The sequence below is a fragment of the Echeneis naucrates genome, chromosome 6 (genome assembly GCF_900963305.1).
Source record: "Echeneis naucrates chromosome 6, fEcheNa1.1, whole genome shotgun sequence".
Lineage (NCBI taxonomy): Eukaryota > Metazoa > Chordata > Actinopteri > Carangiformes > Echeneidae > Echeneis > Echeneis naucrates.
Genome location: NC_042516.1, coordinates 20602368 through 20622659, shown reverse-complemented (window position 1 = coordinate 20622659; position 20292 = coordinate 20602368). Strand labels below are relative to the sequence as shown.

Sequence of the window (20292 nt, the reverse complement as noted above, 5' to 3'; positions counted from 1 at the left end):
CTTGTAAAAATTCCAAACCACAGCACAACACGTTTATTCAAAACTTTCATTTTATACTTACACGACAGATAGCAAAACATGGAAGTACAGACACCTGGGACCAGCCATCGTTCTTGATTCAATATGAAAAATTCTGTGTAAAAGAAACATATATCACACCCACATTTAAATAAAAGACAAACATGTATGAAGAACTATTAAGTATCGAAGGTAAGCGTACATTTAGATGGTTTTAATTACGATACCTTAGAGCTTGGAGAATATCACAGGGCACCGCTGCAATGGTCAGAAAGACGACAGCACAACATAAAATCCATACCTTATATTGCTTAGTTATCTGAAAATTTCAAGGTGTGGACCGTTATTATCAGCTATGTCAATATGGTAGATTGGTCTTGATGCAGAACAATCGGAGAGGTTTGTACTGATTGTGATGTTTGTTCCCAGAATGTTTGAGAAGGTGGGTCCTTTCACTGGTGAACTGGGTCAGTCTAGATAACATTTTCATACAGTAATTATCTGAAATGCACGCAGCTGTAAAAGCACGACAAAAAAAAAAAAAAAAAAAAGGTACTAAACGAATGGAAGGAATCTGTAATTAAACACACTTTAAGGATACTTTTCATTTAACTTTACACTTCTATCATCTTTACACATTTCAGATATTATTATTTTTAATAATAAATGAATGTTTTTATGAGTCCAAAATAAAATATATTGGAAGAATAATTAAATACAGCAAAGAATAGTTGTAAATGTAAATGTAATATTAAACTTTCTTTTATGTAGAACCTTTCATGATATGAAATGCAGCTCAAAGTGATTTATAAGAAAGTACTAGAATTATTAGATGAATAAAATAATAATAGTGACTACATATTAAATAAGTTTCTATCATTTAAAGTAACCAAAGGCACCATACCATTATGTAATAATAATAATAATAATAATAACAATAATAACAACTTTTCTTCGTGTCTTTCTAACCAATGATCGATGGATGGCAGCATCCCGCCGACGCTGCGTTTCTTCTGCCGGTATTTGTGGAGCCGAAGGAGGATCAGCGAAGATGGCGGACAGCGGGGACCAAAGCGAAGATCCCACCGGGAAGAAGCAGTCCTGTCCCGGCCCGGCTGTGATCGTGGTCACCGTGAAAAGCCCCGGAGGAAAGCAGGAAATCTCAGTTTCCGGTGAATCGTCTGTGGCTCAGGTGCGTTCACGGCTTCAGTTTTTCCGCCAGCAGTTTGTCTAGAGCAACTTTTTGTCACGTTGTATTCCTGTTAAATCTTTAATTTCCCTCCATCGTCGGACATGGATTTATCTTTATCTGTGTCTGTGTTGTTTTTTTTTTTGTTTTTTTTTTGGGGGGGGGGGGGGGTTTATAAACGTTGGTCCGTGAACTAACAGTCCAAACCAACGCTGTGCAGGAAATGGGCCACTTTCCTTTTTCTGCTGATGTAGATGTTATATCACTTTGTATTTCTGAAGAGCAGACATTATTTGTCCAACGCTGACTGACAGGGCGTGTCAGAGGTGATCAAACCAAAGTGCTGATATTTAATCAGTGAAAGCACCTGTCGACCTTTTCACCTCGTCTCATGGCTCAGTTTCTGCTGCCAAGCCCTCACCTGTGTGCATGCCCTGCAGGATGAACCTGCTCCTGGGGGGGCCCTGCAGGATGAACCTGCTCCTGGGGGGGCCCTGCAGGATGAACCTGTTCTGGGGGGCCCCTGCAGGATGAACCTGTTCAGGGGGGAGCCTGCAGGGTGAACCTGCTCCTGGGGGGGCCCTGCAGGGTGAACCTGCTCCTGGGGGGGCCCTGCAGGATGAACCTGCTCTGGGGGGCCCTGCAGGATGAACCTGTTTTGGGGGGAGCCTGCAGGATGAACCTGTTCTGGGTGGGCCCTGCAGGATGAACCTGTTCTGGGTGTGCCCTGCAGGATGAACCTGCTCCGGGGGGCCCTGCAGGATGAACCTGTTCAGGGGGGAGCCTGCAGGATGAACCTGCTCCGGGGGGGGCCCTGCAGGATGAACCTGCTCCTGGGGGCCTGCAGCTAAATGATCGCTCTTTACCTCATCAGCTTCAGTTGGCATCCAGTGCAAACTATCGATGGCTGTTTCGTCAGCATCATTTCTGTTTTCATTGTTTATATATTATTGTGGTCATTGGATTAAAAACATCCCCATTGAGGGAACAAGCAGAACCACAGACAGCATAAACTAAAATAATTGAGGTTTATGTAGTTTTACTTTGTACCATTTCACTTCTCTCTTTTCTGTAGGTCCCACTTTCTAATTAGAAATGTCAAATTTTATTTTTGTCAATATTATTTTGAGTAGGACAAATGGATGCTATACAGCGGGGTCCATTAGTCTGAGACGCTTACCACCGTGACCTCAGATATTTGAACTCTAAAGTATATAAATGTAGTTCAGAAATAGTAATGTATCAGAATTAAAAGTCGGTTTTAAACTTCTTCAACCAGACTTAGAGATCATACAGGATCCAGCTGATATGTGATGGAACATTGTGACCCTGATTCTCTTTTTGACGTTTGTTTCATGGGCGCAGTTTAAGCAGGAGGTATCTAAAAGATTTGAGGCCCAGTTGGACCAGCTGGTGCTGATCTTCACCGGAAAGGTTCTGAAGGACGGAGATACTTTAAAGCAGCACGGTATCAAAGACGGACACACCGTTCATCTCGTTATCAAGTCTGCTCCAAAGTAAGTACAATTCATGAGGCGTGTGTGTCGGGAGGTTAAGATTGTGCCCAGGAAGAGTATAATGCGGTTGTTGCCTTCTTCCTCCAGAGTAAAAACTGGCGGCAGTGCACCTCAGACGGGTTCCTCCTCTGCACCACCCCAGCCAAACACCAGCAGCACCAACCGCCCTGCAGCAGATGGCACAAGAGCCGGCACAAATCGGACAACAGTGCATGCCAATGCAACGAGTAAGACTGTGCACATTTTAAATATCACTCTGTGGCATTACTGTCTGAATTCCTTGTTGCATAGTGGCCAAGGAAGAGGAATGTTTACCATAAGAGGGACGATGAACAGAAGATTAATATAACGGCCAAAATACTAACAGATGTGTGAATGTATGAATGAAAGAAATTCTTCTTTTTGCTTTTGAGATCAAATGTATAAAATATAAAAACATAAGGCACTGCACATGTTATACGCTCAGATTTCCGAAAAAGTCACTGTGTTTGACACCAAGCCGAAGCTTTGGCATGGTAGTTGTTGATGTGCTATTAGGAGGCATCACATGCATTTGAAATAAAAACACAGTCAATGTCAACAGCAGTTTGACAGCAAATATACAGCTGGAACAACACAAATCCTGTTGATTGCAGAGGATCCTTTAAAAGCTGCCAGGATCTCATCTCCAGCTGTATTCCTCCTCCTCAGGCGGACTCGGTGACCTGTCCAGCTTGTTAGGTCCCGGCGCAGGCTCCTCCAGCTTCATGGAGATGCAGCAGCAGGTGCAGAGGCAGCTGATGTCCGACCCACAGATGCTGTCACAGGTCATGAGGAACCCGCTAGTGCAGAACATGATGTCCGACCCCAACCTGATGAGACAGATGTTTGCAGGCAACCCTCAGATGCAGCAGTTTGTGGCGGAAAACCCTGAAGCCTCTCGCATCTTTAACAACCCAGAGCTCATGGAACAGGTCGGAGCAGAGTTTGAGCAGAGCAGATGTTAAAAATTGCTATGTTTTGCTCAATAGATTAAAAAAAAAAAAAAAAAGAGTTTTTTTTTTTTTAAATATTCACTCTGCTGGCTCTAAAGAAGTCTTGTCATGTTTTCTCATTGAGCAGATGCAGAATCCTCAAACTCTGTCTATGCTGGCAAACCCCAGAGCCATGCAGGCCCTCTTACAGATCCAACAGGGTCTGCAGACACTGCAGGCTGAAGTCCCGGGTTTCATGTCCAGGTACTGGATATGCCTCTGGCAGTTTTTGCTCGAAGTCAAATACTTTCATGACTCCACAATTGTCTTAATCTGGCAGTACATTCTGAAATGAAGAAGAATTCCTTCATTTGTTTAAAATGAATTCAAATTAATTGACATTTTATTTTTAAAATCTGTGCAGTTTTTAACGGAGCAATTACAGTTTGAATTTGATGACATTTTTGTGAAGAATAAAAATCTAGATATGGATACTAGAATGCAAACTCTGACGTAAAAGCAGCTTTTTGACAGATATCAATTTATTATCATTTGAAGTCAGTTTATATTTAATCAGAATATTTAATCCTGTGAAGTGCCACAGTTGGCTTTAACTTTGATATGCCATTCCCTTCTAGTTTGTCTCCACGAGGTCCCACAGTTCCTCCAACCATGGGGGACGTTGTCCCTCAAGGAACACCTCCCTCTTCCACTGTGTCATCAGGATCGAGGTCCTCACAGCAGCAGCTCATGCAGCAGATGTTACAGATGTTTGCAGGCGGAGGACCATCGGTATGTTACATCTTAATACAGCAGAGCCAGAGAAGCAGTTGTCCCCAAACCCCACCATAAATTCCACTTATTAACAATTAGACAAATTCCAGCTTTTAATTTTTATTTTTCATGTCAACTCTTTAAAAAAAAAAAAAAAAATGGACTGTATTGTTTTTGAGTAAGACAAATGGCTACTATGCAGTGGAGTCCAGTAGTGTGAGACCAAACACCATAAAGTTTAAGTACAGAAAGCAAAATAAATAGTGCAAGAATAATGGAAGTTGTGGTTGTTCCAAGAACATTTTGTTTTGTGTTTGTATTTTTCAAGTGTCAATTGAAGTTTAAACTTAAAATAGTTAGTGCTAGTTAATTGGCTGTCATGTTTTTGAAGGCATAAAGAAACCCCAAACTATTATCGTGTGAGAAGAGAAGTAAAAAGTAGTTAAGTAGAGCTGAAACCTCGTATTTATGGTGACACTTTCATTTTACCAGAAAAAGCAACTGTGTCCAAATCAGATGGTATGAGGTCGTGGTCACAATCTAAAAGGTCAGCCTCTGTGACCGAGCTGCGCCTGACTTCATCTCTCTGCCCTCACAGCTTCAGAGCCCCGAGGTTCGCTTCCAGCAGCAGCTTGACCAGCTCAGCGCCATGGGCTTCATCAACCGTGAGGCCAATCTGCAGGCACTCATCGCCACAGGAGGGGATGTCAGCGCAGCCATAGAGCGACTACTGGCCTAACTCACTCACTTCATTTAGGGGTTGAAGGTGAAAGTCAAGTGAAGCTGGGGACTGGGAGATTTAAAGATAAAATAAGTCAATGAATGCAGTCCTCCTTTGCAATGAACCCAATCTGACCCAAAGTCAGACTGAGTGTTTTTCTAATGGTTAGTAAACTCTTCTACCATTATATTGATAATGGATGAAAAAGGAGGATAGGGGAAAAGTGTTGCCAGTTTGAGCCACTAACACAATCGGTCTTGTGCTAAAATGTTGCGGCAGTAGTGATTCAATGAGTGTGTTTCTCCTGCCAGTGAAGTCGGCAGTGATTTCTGGCATGACAAGTGCTTCCTCAATTTATTTCTGCATGACGTTACCAAGAAATCGACATTTGATAAGTGTTTTTCCACTATTAATTTCAGACGTATTTAGGGGCTGTTAAAGAGGTGTAATTCAGGGTGTGGTAGCCAAAGGTTGTTTCTCCCACCCTTGAGCCTTTATCTTTCCTGATTGGAAACTATTAATTAACTTTACATATGCTATCAGCTTCTCTCTGTTCTAATCTAATCTCTACAGTTGTATTTGGGAAACCTTGTTGCTGTACCAAGGCATGTATGGCTTTTAATATCTGCTTATATTGATCCTTTGGTAGCAGCATTGCCAAGTGCAATTGCCATTTTGCAATATTGTACACACAGGTGTTTATGGATATTCTGTCAGGTTTTACATTGATAGAATACTGTAAACCAGAAAGGTCATTTCAAACTGGTTGTGATTATTGCCAATGAAAACGAGCCCTTTTACATCAACATGCTTGTGTATTTCCTAACAAGCAGTGCCTAAATAGAGCTGTTTGTATCCAAATTGACCTGTGGAATGTATGTTCAACCAAGTAAATTATTTGCCACATTTCAACGATTATCATTTTGGATGGTCAGCTGTTGTAATTTGTTTTGTCTGCAGCCAACAACAATATTTCTGTGGCAAAGGGTAAGCAGGACACTCAGTATTACATTAACAAATGGTCACTCGTTGTGGTGAGTGCACACACCAAGCTATTATCACAATTTTCACACACTCCACTGCAGTACTACACACAATAAAAAAAAAACAAAAACAAACAAAAAACATACCACAGTTCAGTTCATCTATACTCTCTTTCTATATAGTGCCACCTTGACTTTATGTTCCTTTCCTTCACAGTCCCAGGGATTGAAACAGAGCTGCTGAATAATGCTGCCTTACACAGAACTGAATGTGTGCAGATCACAATAAGTTTGGCTTGTTGCCTGTTTTTGTTTTGGTTGTGGCTTTTCATTGTGATGGGATGTTCAGGGAATGGATATTTGAGTTGGCCTACAGAGCAGAGATTAGGAGTTACAAGGTTCTGGGCAACAAGCCTGAACTTTCTCAAAAACAGAAGCGACTCTTGGATTTGTATTGTAATACTCGATTGGACTGTGCTGACGGTATTTAGCTCAACATATCAATGAATCTAATAAATCGGAATATGAGCAATTTCATCAAAAAAATCATGGATGAATTCGATGCCTACAATCCCCACAATGCTTTGCGGGAGGCGTCCGGAAAGGGAAGAAAAACATCACATCAGCTGACTCGGCTTGTGTGTTTTTAGGCGAGTGTTGGAGGAAGCGTAACGCCAGTGGATCTGTCACTTTGAATTTAATTTATATATAATTTTTTTTTTGCACCTACACACTTCAGACAGAAGGCAGCCATGTTGCGGCCGAAGGCGTTAACACAAGTTCTCAGTCAGGCGAACACAAACGGAGTCCAGAGCACACTGTGAGTACGGCTAGCTCGTTAGCATCGTGCTAAAAGAAGCTGCTCGGTACATAAATTCATTTTGTTTTTCAGCTCTAAACCAACTGATACATCCGGTATTAAGTCAGCTTGAATTAACAAAAAAATGCATATAGATGAAGAACCCTCACTAACTCACTTCACTGCTGCTCGTATATAATCATAGCTAATAAATAAAAGAGCTAATGCTAATCTCAACCAAAGACACACACTGATTTAAATATGGGCTTTAATTTAGTTTATTTATTTTTCATCTGTCGAAATTTCTGTTATGTGTTGAATAGTGAAAACTGCTTATTAAAAATGCACCGGTTTTACCCAAAACCCGAAAATAAATGTCGTCCATGATGTTAATTAAAGGGTTTATATCGTGTTTTACTGTTTTAGGTTTTCTTTTATTTATCTGTTCATTTATTACTTTTCTGGAACAATCATTCATTTTAGTTATCAGCTTTTTGTTGATTGTCTAAATTCAGTCATTGATACAAAAATCCTGGAAAATAAAACCAACTCAACAGTTAACATGATTAATTTCATCAGGTTTGAAGTTGGCTGGATAAGCAGTTTTCAAGAAAAGCACAGATTGATATTTATTTGTGGGTTCCTTCTACGGGATTGTTTTAACCTCTATCAAAAAGCAAGATACTTATGTCAGCGTGATATCAGTCTGTAGTTTATATTTAGATTAGGTTTGTAACCTTTTGTCCAGGCTGGCCATTCTTCATGTATCTTGATTGACTGTAGTGTCTTTTGTAAAATCATGTTAAATGTGAATGTATGAGACATTGAAGCATCCAACTTGACATTTTCACCAGCCTACTGAATAATGAAGGTTCACTTCTGGCCTACTCTGGGTACGGGGACACAGACGCACGAGTGACAGCCGCCATCGCAAGCAACATCTGGGCAGCCTACGACAAGAACGGCCACCAAGCCTTCAATGAAGACAAACTCAAATTCATACTCATGGATTGTATGGTAAGAAAAGCACATCCCCTCCAAAACGGTTGATGTGGTTCTCTGGTTTATGATGAGAGGAGAACTGAGTTTTGTTTTTTTTTTTTTTACCTATTGTCTTTCTCAGGAGGGAAGAGTGGCCATTACTCGTGTAGCCAACCTACTACTGTGTATGTACGCCAAAGAGACAGTGGGCTTTGGAATGCTTAAAGCCAAGGTGAGAGTTTTAACACCCAACAGTCGGTGCTGTTGTCCGTCATTGCTTCATGATACAGCCTTTGTCCTGCTACCAATCTGGTCTTTCATATAATCATCGTGGTTGTCTGAGCATTTATGTATATATGTAAATATGTGTGGTTGCTGTACGTGTCCAGGTCACTTCTCCTACCACGCCATGATTAACTAGAGTAACATTCATTCGACATTTCATGTCATGTAGTTGACAATACAGAAGATGCCACTTTTCGGTTCAATTCGGCCACCACGATTAGCAACACTAGCTTCTTATATTAAGGCGGTAAGTTCACGTTGACCATGGTTGTTTATTGCCTTTCAGAGAGCATGTTTACTTTCAAATTTTCCTGTAATAATTTTCATACCCATGCTAACACGTAATGAGTTCAGAGGTGGGTTGGCTCACTGATCACGTTTGGTTATTGAGTTATCATACATTAGTAAAAACAATCATATAGAGACAGTGATGTTACTGTCAAATACTGCCTTAACTCCTAAATGTTAATAAGCCAAGTATCAAAGGACAATGTTGAGCTTTTCATGTGTCATTTAGAATATAAGAAATTTCTAATCATTTAAAACTGAATCATGTCTTGTCAGCGCAACAGGGAACCTGCTTTATAGCTGGTTTCTTCAGAGCAGCTTGTACTGTATTTTAGAATGAGTCACAACACAAACCCCTAATGGCTCAAACTGTTCCAGGCATTACTGAATATAGCTTTTCTTAATTTTATGTTGTCTCTGTCGTGTTTATAGGCAGAAGCGCTGGTGCAGTACCTGGAGGAACCATTAACCCAAGTAGCTGCATCATAGTCGAGATGAGCGTGTTGCATCAGGCGTCCTGGAAAAGAAACCATCATACAGTATAATCCAGGTCGTTCAAGGACTGTTGTAACATTTTGTTGATGCGTATATATCTATGAGTGAATGTGTGAATGTATATTTGTGTGTGTGTGTGTGTATGTGTGTCGGGGGGATATGCGACTGTATATAATTTGTGTGGCTTTCTAGCCCTTATCTACAGGTCTGCTCATTTAATGATCCGATACAAAAGTCCACACAGTTTGTCAGCAGGATGTCACTTGGCAGTTTGTCTGCATGAACAACTGTTGGTATTATGTTTCACTCAGACGCAGGCAGGTTCAGCTCAGACATGCCAGTTGGAGTTGAACATTTTGAATCATTGGCTTAATGTGCATATTATGAGGTATATGGAAAGTTCAATAAGGGTTCTGTCTGATAAAACTGGAGTAAACATCTTTGGCTACTTAAATTTCAAAGCTGTCAGACATTTTTTGGATTAAAATTTTTTTTGTAAACTCTTATTTCTGTGTTTTTTGCTCTGAATGGAGTGCTTGGAGTTAGATGCGTGGGTTCAAACATGGAGATGATGCAAATCAGTTCAACGTTGAAACAGCCGGTTTACCAGGCATATCTATCAACATCACTTAGAATCAATATTCTCTAATAGAATTTTCATCTTATCAGTCTTCATTGTCTTAAGGACGTCTTGGCAGAATATAGTTTGAAATGACGTGGCGTCTAAATATATTCTATATCATCATGTGTCATTACCTAATTCTGAAGCTAATTCACACTCCATTTGTTACTAATTAATTTTTCAAGCACATTTCCTGAAGGTGTTAAACTTATAGGGGTTTTTTCAGCATTAATAATTTCACAATTTATTGTGTGCTACTAGTTTCCCTTTTTGTATCTCTCCTTTGCTGGCAGACATTTTCCTGTGTTTCATTACATTAGTTTCACTCTGCCCTCTCATTATCCTCAACTTGAATTGAATATTAGTAAACAAATGTTTGAATGACGTGATGTTGAAAAATTACAGGACATCTGTATCTTGTATATAAGCAATAACGTAAGATACGCAGAGCCACTTCATCCACCTCTGGGCTAAAAATACTTGTGCTTATGGCCCAGAATACAAAATCTGACACTCACAGTTTCTCTGACCTTGACTTTTTCTGCAAAGGGAGGAACAAAGGGGATTTATGATGAGATGAGTTATATCAGATTTAAATAGCAATGGAAACTGAAGAAAAAAAGGCTGAAGGTATAATAAATTTTGATATAGAATCCTTAATTGTGTGGATATAATACATATCTGGGAATTAGTTTTCAGCACTACACGTTTTTAGGAGCAAGAGAGCTGAGGCCAGCCAAAAGAGAATCAAATGGGATCAACAGGACAGGATATAAAGATAGAATATGGAAAACAGGTGTTTTTTTTTTTTTTATTGGCAGAGGGAGGTGGAAATGGTAGGATATGCATGTGTGCACATTCCTCTAAATTCAGCAGGGATAGCTTTGTGATGTCCAAGCTGCTATTTCATTCTCTCTCCCCCGCTGTGGAGCTGAAAAGTAATTGATACAAAGAAAAATCCACAAATCAAAACTGACAAGTTTTGGACTATAGTCATACCATGTAAACTTGATTTCAGGTTTTGTTGTTCTCACAGTGATGAAGAACTTTTGCTTCTTTCATGCTGTTGTCTGATTTGTCCACCAGGAGGCATCTGACAGTCTTCCCTCAGCTCTTCCTGTTAGTCACCTTACCTGTCCAACCTGCCCTGCACTGGCTCTCTTAGTAAGGCACACCTCCATCACCGCTCTGCCACTCCCTGACACAGACACCGCCCACTGCAGCGGAACAACCTTGGATGTGCTCCACATGTCTTGTTCAAACAAGTCAGCTTTTTATTAACTCAGATAGGAAAAGGTAGCGAAGGGCAGAAGGCTGGTGACTGGGCCCCTCATGTGTCAAAACATTACCTGTTGTCATTTTCTCTCCTGACACCGGAGGATCTGAGCAGCAGGCTTGTTTTCAGGTGTGTCAGTGTCCGTTTACATCCTGCGATCAGCCTGCGAGAGTTGGAGACACGGCAGTCAACTGCGGGTTGGCAACACTGAATGGAGAGAAGATGGGGTCGGATGAGGCCTACAACTTTGTCTTTAAGGGTGAGTGTGTGTATTTTCCTGCTTATTTGAATTTAAACTCCAGGGAGTGATCCTAGTGACCTTAAAGTGTCAATCTATGATGCTGCTTCATCCTTGAAACTGTATTTCCTTCTTTATTATTAACTCAGTTATATAGGGGAACAGATATTTGTGCGATTTGTCAACAGTGATAAACCATTTTTTTATAATAGCAGTGCATAATAAGACATTACAAACATAATGAATCACTTGAGGTAATATCTCTGGATGTATGCCAGCTGTTTAATAAACAAAATTGTTGAGGTAAATATTTGCCTCAAATGAAAGAGTTTCACCAGATTACTGTTGAAAGCAGGATGTCCATTTTAAAACCTGTTCATCTGTGGCATGCCCTTAGAGAACAACACTGTAACACAGAGGTGTAAAACAGTTTGTCGAGGAGCATCAGCCATTGCACAAACATAACACACCTACATGTGCTGGAGTTCAAAAAGGCTGTGCTCCTTTAGAATGATTTCTCTATTCATTCTGCAGAGTAGTTATCAGTTCATACATAGCCAGCTGTAGCAGATGGCTCTAAACAGATGTAAGATAAAGTAAGTCTTTCAGAAAGGTGATCTGGCTCAGGTACACAGTTTTAACAGAAAGACTGGGCGGCTGGAAGGTGAATGGAGGAGTCACACCAACAGTGTGAGAAGCATCAAACATCAGAATCACCATCAGTTCACAGTACTTTGGGGGAGAACATATCAGTTCCATTTCTGATTCATTTCCAGATTTGGACAGCAGTCAACAGACACACACACACACACACACACACAAGGACGCACACTTCCTGCTTAACTTTGCCAATCGAATAAAGGCCTGACGTCGGATTAGAAAAAACACTCAGTTAAAGATGTTTATTTCCAAGAAAATGCTGTTTCTTCAATAAAGCTGCTTTATGCCTCTGCTGACAGGACAATAATTTAAACAACCGGGGAACCTTAGTCCTGTTTGGAGTTTCAGGAAGTGATTGATACATTGGAATGTCTAAGGTCATTTTAAAATCTACATCCAGCAGCTGGCTATCTTATCTTAGCATAAAGGCTGGAAGCAGGGAGAACCAGTTCACTTCAGAGATACCAAATCTGCCTTCCAGCACCAACTCTGGTACTGCCACACAAATTAGGGTTTAACTTTCAGACTAATACATATATGCTTCTGAATAACAGTGCACTTAGCTATTGCAGTAAAGCAGTCACATATCTGGACATCAAAGTCAAGAAAACAAACAATAGGAAAATCTTCCTTACAACGCATCAAGTTTGTTCCAACTTTCTGGAAAGTCACAAACGAGCACGTCAAAGAGCCTCCTTGTCTTGCATCGCCATAGAAACCAGAAGTCCTGTTTGCATAAGAAGTTACTGAATAGTAGAGGAGAAAAACAGACGTTCGCACACACTGGAAAAAGGCAGTACAGTGGTTGTGGCTGCAGAGTGAACAATTACCTAAACGTCCCAAAGTAGAGCGACCTGTAAAACATTCTTCACCATGACCCCAGGTTCCAGGTTAAACATACTGAAATTCAAGACCTGGGAGTTATTTAGTCATATGTGCTTTAAGATTCATGGGAATCAGTAGGTGTTCTGGGAAAATGGGCACAAAATGAACTGAATGAATCTTTTTTAAGAGACAATTTTCTTAGTTTTTTTTTTTTTTTTAATTTTGCAAATTCATTTTGAAACTCAGCTTTTGAGCCAACAGATGAAAAATCCTTTAAGGAGATATAAACAAGAACCAGCAGATTCCATACTGATGAAGATTATAGCAAATCTCATTTAAGTCGATGGGCACAAGCATTAGGTGCAATATGGAAAAGTGAGGGCTCTCATTATGAACAACTCACACCTCTGGGCATTTTAATTTAGAAAGAACGGTGCACTTTTCCATCTCACTGCCTCTGGTAAGATTATGTTATCATGGTGTAGCCCAGTTCATGAATCTTAATGGGCAAATCCTGATTACTGTGTGGACAAAAGTTCTCAATACCACTATAAATTGTGAATTTATAGGAGAACTGTGGAAATCTAGATATGTTCTTATATATTTTTCATGAAATATAATTTAACATATTCTTCTTTAGACAAAACACCCCAGTTTTAGTTTGTAGTCATTTGGGACTGTTGAAGGTTGTTCCCACTTTCATTGTTGTGCACCAGCAGGTGGTGTTCTTAGTTTAGCATACAGACTAGAAAGTAGTAAATTAAAACAAAATAATGTACCATCACATTTAAAGATGACCTATGAACATATAATATCCTGTTTGTTCCATGTAGAAAGGGGGGCAATACCAATTGTGGGTTTAGCTTAGCATAGCTTAGCAGAAAACAGCCAGGCTACATATGCTTTGCAAAACCAACTGCCTGTCTGCCATTTTACACACAAAGAGTCTCAACCTGACCAAAGCATTGCCTTAAGTGTCTCTTTAATCTGGTACCAGCCATCACACCCTGTGGTTAATGGTTGTGGAGATGTCACAAGAACTCAGATTATTGAGCTCACAGCAATACGCTGTAACTCTGTCCTAACCAGAAGATCCCTTTGCTGCTTTGTCTGCTCATATTTTCCAATCTGTGCATTTCAAGCCAAGCCTTTTTTTCTCTCTCTGAGTCAGCCACCAACAACTGAAACCCAAACATTAGTCACTGAAATGAGCAGAGGGGGTGTCTGTGCTGTGTCTTGTTCTGTTTACACTGCAGATTGGTTTGTAAGACTGAAGTTTAAGGAAGTAGAATCTTAACCTGCTCCACCTGATTTAGTCACCTGACAGACTAGTCTTGTTTTTTTTTTTGTTTTTTTTTTTGTAAAGAATGGTTCAGTTGTAAGAGGTTTGTACGTTGGAGGTTTTCAGTTCCCAGAAGAGGATGTGTGTTCTCTATACAACTGGTAGTTGTTGAAGGAAATATGAAAGCCAGTTTATTTGCCCTTCAGATTTGGTAAAATACATACATTTCATTTCACTTATACAATTCATGGCTGTTTGCCAATTTTTGGCAAATTAGAGGCAAACATAGCTACCTAAAGTGAAAGGAAAGTAATACCTTCCCTTCCTTACCATATCACATTTATTGATCAATAAACTGGTGTTTTATGTTGAAGGCCTACTCCCTCTTTTCATCCAATTAAATATATTGCTTGTTTACCTTGAAGGTGTGGTGTCGCTTTTAAAATAGGACACTATATCCCTGATGTTGTAATTAGTTCTAGTCTCAGAAGTCTACATGTGTGGATTTATTTGGCAACCAAAAAAGACACACCTAGACTAAAAGCTTCAAGGTGAAATGGACAGCATTGGCTTATGTAAGGCTTTGTGAATATTTATTTTTGAGTCCATTATCTAAGACATACTGGGTTTACTCTGGCAACAACCCAGTTTCCAAACCCAATTTAAAAAAAATTCCTCTGTGGTGTGTTTCCTCTCCAGTGGTTCTCATCGGTGAATCTGGTGTAGGCAAGAGCAACCTGTTGTCCCGCTTCACCAAAAACGAATTCAACCACGACACCCGCACAACCATCGGAGTGGAGTTCAGCACACGGACAGTGCAGCTCAACAGCTTCACCATTAAGGCCCAGATCTGGGACACAGCCGGGCTGGAGCGATACCGGGCCATCACATCAGCGTGAGTAACCGTGAGGTTCTTACATACACTATGTTTTATCTTTACCACATTTGTATGTCTGGGTTAGCTCATAAACTCAAACCTGTTATTTCATCATTCAATAAAACAACAATACTGCATTTTTGACTCAGACAGGCAGCCCCCTTAATCAGCAAATGTATGATTTTATTGTCATACCATCTTCCCATCTGAGGAACTTCAAAATCATGTTATAAAAAAATAATATATAATTATTAAGAATAAAAGCATACTTGTAATTGCTCTCCATTCCATGCTTTAGATGAGAAGACAAAATGTCATTTCCATGTCTGTGTCCTAATTTTACCACATTAGTGATTTCTGCTAAAAATTCAGGTGCTTCCAAGATGCAGGGAGAAAAGCATAAAGTTCAGTTTTAGTTTTCAGTTTGAGTTTTGACCACTGCAGTAAATGTAAAGTTACAGCAGCCGCCTGTTAACTCAGCTTCGCATGAAAACAGCAGGAAGTACCCGGCCTGCTGTGCCCGAAGATAAAAAGGCCAATAACTAACATTTTCACCAATTTAATCTAATCTCTTTTTTTTTTTTTTTCAGTTTTATCACAGTAAAAACTTAATATGAAAATATCAACTGAACATTTAGAGACCCTTCTCCACAGTTTTTAGTGTTGGCTCTGTTGGCTTTAAGAAACAAGCAGCAGCACAATAGCAAACCATAACATGTAGCTGGAATCATGATGTGTAACTAATTTGTGTAAGTAAACCTCATGGAGTCTCAGTTTGTGGTTCCTTTTTTCCGAATACAGGTTTTGACTTTGCTTGACTTCCTTTATCTCATTCACCACTACTGAAGAGACAAGTGGATTATATACACAGTGTTGGTAGACGGAGTCCAAAGGAGGCTTGACATGTGTTAAAATGTGCGTCAGCAAATTTTGTGCAAGATATAGTCAGGAAACGTTACAGGTGTGTGGTTGACATGAAAACGGGTGTGCGCCGACCTCTGTCAGCTATGAGTAATGTAATTATACAGTGTTGACATTGTTGCTGATGCCTTCCCATTTTCAGATTACTTCTGATTAATAAAAATTACATTTCTTCCAAACAGGCACACCTCCTGAGCAGGCAAACAAAAAGTGGAGAGAGTTTTGCTTCTTTAATCAACATTTTAAGTTTCATCACTGTTGAACAACCTGTATTTCAGCGACTGAAGGCGATGCAGCTATCAACCAAAACAGACACAAGGATAAGCAGGATGAACCTGTCACATTTCCTGAAAAACAACCAGCACGTCTTCCTCTCCTGTCAAGTTAACTGGCACACTTTGGTTCCAAAAATCCAATTGGCTGGAGAAGAGACGTCTGTTTCAACACTGTCAGCCCTCAGCAGCTCTCTGCTCTATCTACGGGTGCTCCTGATACATTCTTTTTATTTAATTAAACTAGTAGGATTAACTGCGTGGGAACTGGTTTTAAAACAATAGAACCATGTCAATTTTATTTTTAAGATGTGAAAAAAAAAAACATCTGAGGATATGCTACACTGCTGGATTAGCCCTTTTCAGACTGCTTAGCTTTTTGAGTAATTACACACCGACTATAGTATGCAAATTCTCACTCCCATGGAATTTCCCATTTGTGCCGTAACAAGCAGCTAAAACCTATTAAAGGGGAATTAATTATGCTGCTGGAAGAGTGGAGCAGAAATTTAATTGTGAAGGATGTATTGATTGGTTCATGACTTCAGAGCCATCGTCAGCCATCAAAGTTTTTTTTTTTCTTCTTCTTTCTTTTCCTTAATTAATGGCAGGAGAGAGAAACCATCAATCATGAAAGGACAGATTCTAAAGTCGCCATAGTCAAAATGTATCCATTATTTTATAGTAACATTGGTTCAGATGACTATGGGGTCTCTGTTCGTGGTGACCTGTCTTTCAGCACTTTGGTTCAGAATTTTTACTGTTTTGTTTCACTGTCTCTGCCACTCACAGAGCTCTTTTTGGTCACGGCTGCTTAAAAAAAAAACCCCAAAAAAAACAACTTACTCTCTATCACCAAACAACAGACATACAAAGTCTTCCCAGTGCAGAGTCGATTTAGATATTTAATAGCAGAACTCACGACTCCATTAAAGTGTCAATGCAGGCCAGTAACCTCATGTTTAAATCTGAGTGAGTCAACTGAAATTCATCACCAAGCATCTCCATGCCAAACACCAAATGTCACATCATGATTTACTGCAAAGGTAATCTCCTTTTGCAGGTATTACAGAGGAGCTGTTGGAGCCCTGCTGGTCTACGACATAACCAAACACCTTACCTATGAGGGTGTGGAGCGCTGGCTGAAGGAGCTGTACGATCACGCTGACCCACACATTGTGGTCATGCTAGTGGGCAACAAGACTGACCTGGAGTCGGAGAGATCTGTGCCCACAGAGGAGGCCAGAGAATTTGCAGGTATAAAGTCAGGTCAAGGTACAAGTGCTGGAAATTGTGGGATGGTGATAGATGAGTTCATCAGAATTGCCATCATGATGTTTGCTGATGGAAATTTGCTTGGCTTTAAAATCTTAAGAACTTGTTTCCTTCAATTCATGACTAAAGATACATGATGTGATGGTTCTTTTGGGACCTGTTTTACATCGTAAGATCAACAGTGAAATTTTGCAATTTAAGACTAAAAGTCTGAGGCCAAACCTGACAATAAATACTTTGACTAATACTGTAGCATGAAGACTGCAAATGGGAATTTAATAACTATCAAATAACCAAAACAGCTAACTGAGCATGTTTGTATTATACAGAAAAGAAAGGTATTTTGTTTCTGGAGACCTCAGCCTTGGAGTCAACTAATGTGGAGGCAGCATTCACCAACGTCCTAGCAGGTAATTCATTTCAGTGCATTTAACTTTTTCCAATTTTATAATGCATGAACGTCCTGCCATGTTGAATTGCTTCCACTTCCCGTCTCTCCTATATAAAAAATTATGTCAACTGGATACACATAGATAACACTCCAATCCGTGACTGTAAATTTACCCTCACATAGCCAAACCATCCATTCCTCAGCTCATGGAGATTGAAGAAAGTCTGTGTCAGAGAAGGATCAGAATAATGTGACCTTTGGTAATTCTGAGGCAGATTTTTGACTGACTGTTCAGGAGGGAACACTGGTTCATCTGGTTGCTTTGAGGATGGAAAAGACCGACTATAACAAGAACTTAATATGTTGCCATCCTAAACCTTTTGGATTGAGTGGCATATATGCTTTATCTTTGCTACTGTGTTCTCCTGAGAGCACTGCGCTGATAAAAATAATACTTGTCAATGCTTTTTATCAGAGATCCACAGGAAGGTGAGCAGTAAGGAAGTGGTTCGAGGTTCCATCAGTGCCGTTTCCCTAAACAGCTCCAGAGCAGAAACCACAGAAGAGCGCAAGCCCTGCTGCAGGAACATCTGATCACACCATCCCTCAGAAGCCCAAAGGCTGTAGGGTGGGCAACACATGACTCCGCCTCCACTTGCAACCATGTTACAGGAGACAGGCAACCTTGGCTTAAGTGGTGCCTCTCTAAAGTGACTGATTCATAACAAGCTACGTGGTGGTGTAATGAGTTCAAAGGGTGCTTGTTAAATGTGAATAAATGTAGCTGGAAACCAGCATCAGTTGGACCACTGAACATGTATCAGAGGTAAAACACTCACAATGTTACCTGCAAGATAAAATATTTATAGTTCATATAAAAAAAAACAACAAAAAACTGGGAAAATTGTTGCATGTGAAAGGTTTTAAAACACAAGACTGTTTTGTTTCCCTCAAATAAACAGTTTCGTTGGTGGTGAATATTTTATGGACTGACTGATCTGTAATGAGACTGAGGGCATTTCTTTTTGAGACATCAATGATTTATGGGGTCTGTTAGCCTGATGTGTGTTTTTTTTGTACAATGGAATTTTAAGCCATTAAAAATACAATGTTAGTTAATTTTGCCACCTCTGCACTTACATACTTCCAATAAAATGTCATGCACAACACCATATGCTACAAAAAACCCAAATCTCTGCTGTTTTTTTGAGTCAAAGTATTAACACATATTTGCCACTGGCCTTTTTGTGAAGCCGTCTTTAGTCAGAGGTGGGCAATCTTTTCAGGCGTGGTATCTTGCTTTTCCACAGTAAGGGCTGAGATAATTAACTGACCCAATTAATGTTGCAGAACCCTGACAGAATGATGTCTGCAGTGAATGAGCGCAAATGCCTCTTACAAGGTCAAAAAAAAAAAGGTTTCCTACCTGCATCAAATTTAACAGCAATAAACCCAAACCAGCTGGCGAGCACCATTGGCAGGGAGTGCCCGACCTTTGTTGTATTCTTTTTTTTTTTGGACAGAACAGTGTCTTTTAAACATTCAAATTGAATTTTATTGTCATGTTTAGACATTGACTCATTCAATGTTCAGCGTTGTTTCAGGGACTTTCTGGCACTGCCTCATGTTTAATTTTGGGAAATACCAAATATGGCTCAATATCACATACAGCATCACCATTGAGACTTTTAAAACCAATACTTTTTCTTCATGGATTATTTTTAAAGTGTTGAATTGTTTATCTAGACAATAGATTTAGTACACTTGTTCATATCACATTTGTCTATCACACATTTCAACATTTCTGTGTTAGAATGCAGCTTATGTATCATTCTGAACTTTGTGAGATACTGTCTGTGCTTTAAAAACTAACTCTTTCTACCGTTTGGACTGAAAAAGAACAATTTCAAAGGCTGTGCTAGTTCAAATATTGTTGACCTGCTCTGGATATTTGAGAAGTATCATTAGCTTTCCGGGTTTTTTCTGCATCTGTGCTGTAAAGTATGTTTTCTCAATAAAAACTTATTTAAACACGGAATAAGTTACAATTTTAAGTAGAATGGTCAAGTTTAATTCACCCCTGGTAAAAAATATTTAATTTTATTGAAGTAAAAAATAATTCTCGCAGCAATCCATGGGAGTCTCTGAATCTCACTCTGATGTCTACTAAACAAATTCCATGTAATTCAAGGTGATCTGCAGACACTGAGTGCACCATAAATGGTGTACTGGCAGTTCACCTTGAATTACTCACCCTGCAAGGACAAGGAGGAGGAAGCAAAAATGTCTATTTCTTATCTGACATTGACCATTTGCTGTTGTTGTTTGGTCTCTCACTGGCCCCAGTGAATGACAGCAAAATCAGACGTATTAGTCAAAGAGTTTTAAAAACCTATTTGTTTGGCACCAAACTGTCACATGACATTTCCATTAGAACTTAATCTACTGATTATTATCTGTTATATTAAAAGCATCAAATCATCACAATCAGGCAGATGGAGGGAGCAAATATTTGGCATTTTCTGCTCTTGTAGCTAAAACAAAACCAATTTAACTCAATACTTCAAGGTAATTTGTAGCCCTTTGATAAGTCAACCAACTGAATTTAATAATGTTTAACAGCTGGAGACTGCACATTTATACATAGATA

At 39.7% G+C, this 20292-nt stretch overlaps 3 protein-coding genes across 4 annotated transcripts; all 3 read left to right on the top strand.

The window, feature by feature from the left end:
- Nucleotides 1–1060: 1060 nt before the first annotated feature.
- Nucleotides 1061–6088, top strand: ubqln4 (ubiquilin 4). Its single transcript, XM_029505349.1, has 7 exons — nucleotides 1061–1210; nucleotides 2573–2724; nucleotides 2812–2951; nucleotides 3415–3677; nucleotides 3826–3941; nucleotides 4316–4469; nucleotides 5050–6088. Exons 1-7 carry the CDS (start codon nucleotides 1070–1072, stop codon nucleotides 5188–5190), a joined length of 1107 nt encoding a protein of 368 aa, XP_029361209.1. The 5' UTR covers nucleotides 1061–1069; the 3' UTR covers nucleotides 5191–6088.
- Nucleotides 6089–6240: 152 nt separating this feature from the next.
- Nucleotides 6241–9509, top strand: lamtor2 (late endosomal/lysosomal adaptor, MAPK and MTOR activator 2). Of its 2 annotated transcripts, XM_029505350.1 has the most exons (4): nucleotides 6739–6975; nucleotides 7809–7971; nucleotides 8078–8167; nucleotides 8941–9509. In XM_029505350.1, exons 1-4 carry the CDS (start codon nucleotides 6908–6910, stop codon nucleotides 8995–8997), a joined length of 378 nt encoding a protein of 125 aa, XP_029361210.1. In that variant the 5' UTR covers nucleotides 6739–6907; the 3' UTR covers nucleotides 8998–9509. The 2 variants fall into 2 exon arrangements, with proteins under 2 accessions (XP_029361211.1, XP_029361210.1); XM_029505351.1 differs by lacking the exon at nucleotides 8078–8167 and having other exon boundaries at nucleotides 6241–6975.
- Nucleotides 9510–10681: 1172 nt separating this feature from the next.
- Nucleotides 10682–19134, top strand: rab25b (RAB25, member RAS oncogene family b). The gene is made up of 5 exons (XM_029504719.1): nucleotides 10682–11160; nucleotides 14606–14801; nucleotides 17040–17233; nucleotides 17581–17661; nucleotides 18118–19134. The coding sequence occupies exons 1-5, from the start codon at nucleotides 11124–11126 to the stop codon at nucleotides 18234–18236; spliced, it is 627 nt and encodes a 208-aa protein (XP_029360579.1). The 5' UTR covers nucleotides 10682–11123; the 3' UTR covers nucleotides 18237–19134.
- The last annotated feature ends 1158 nt before the right edge of the window (nucleotides 19135–20292 follow it).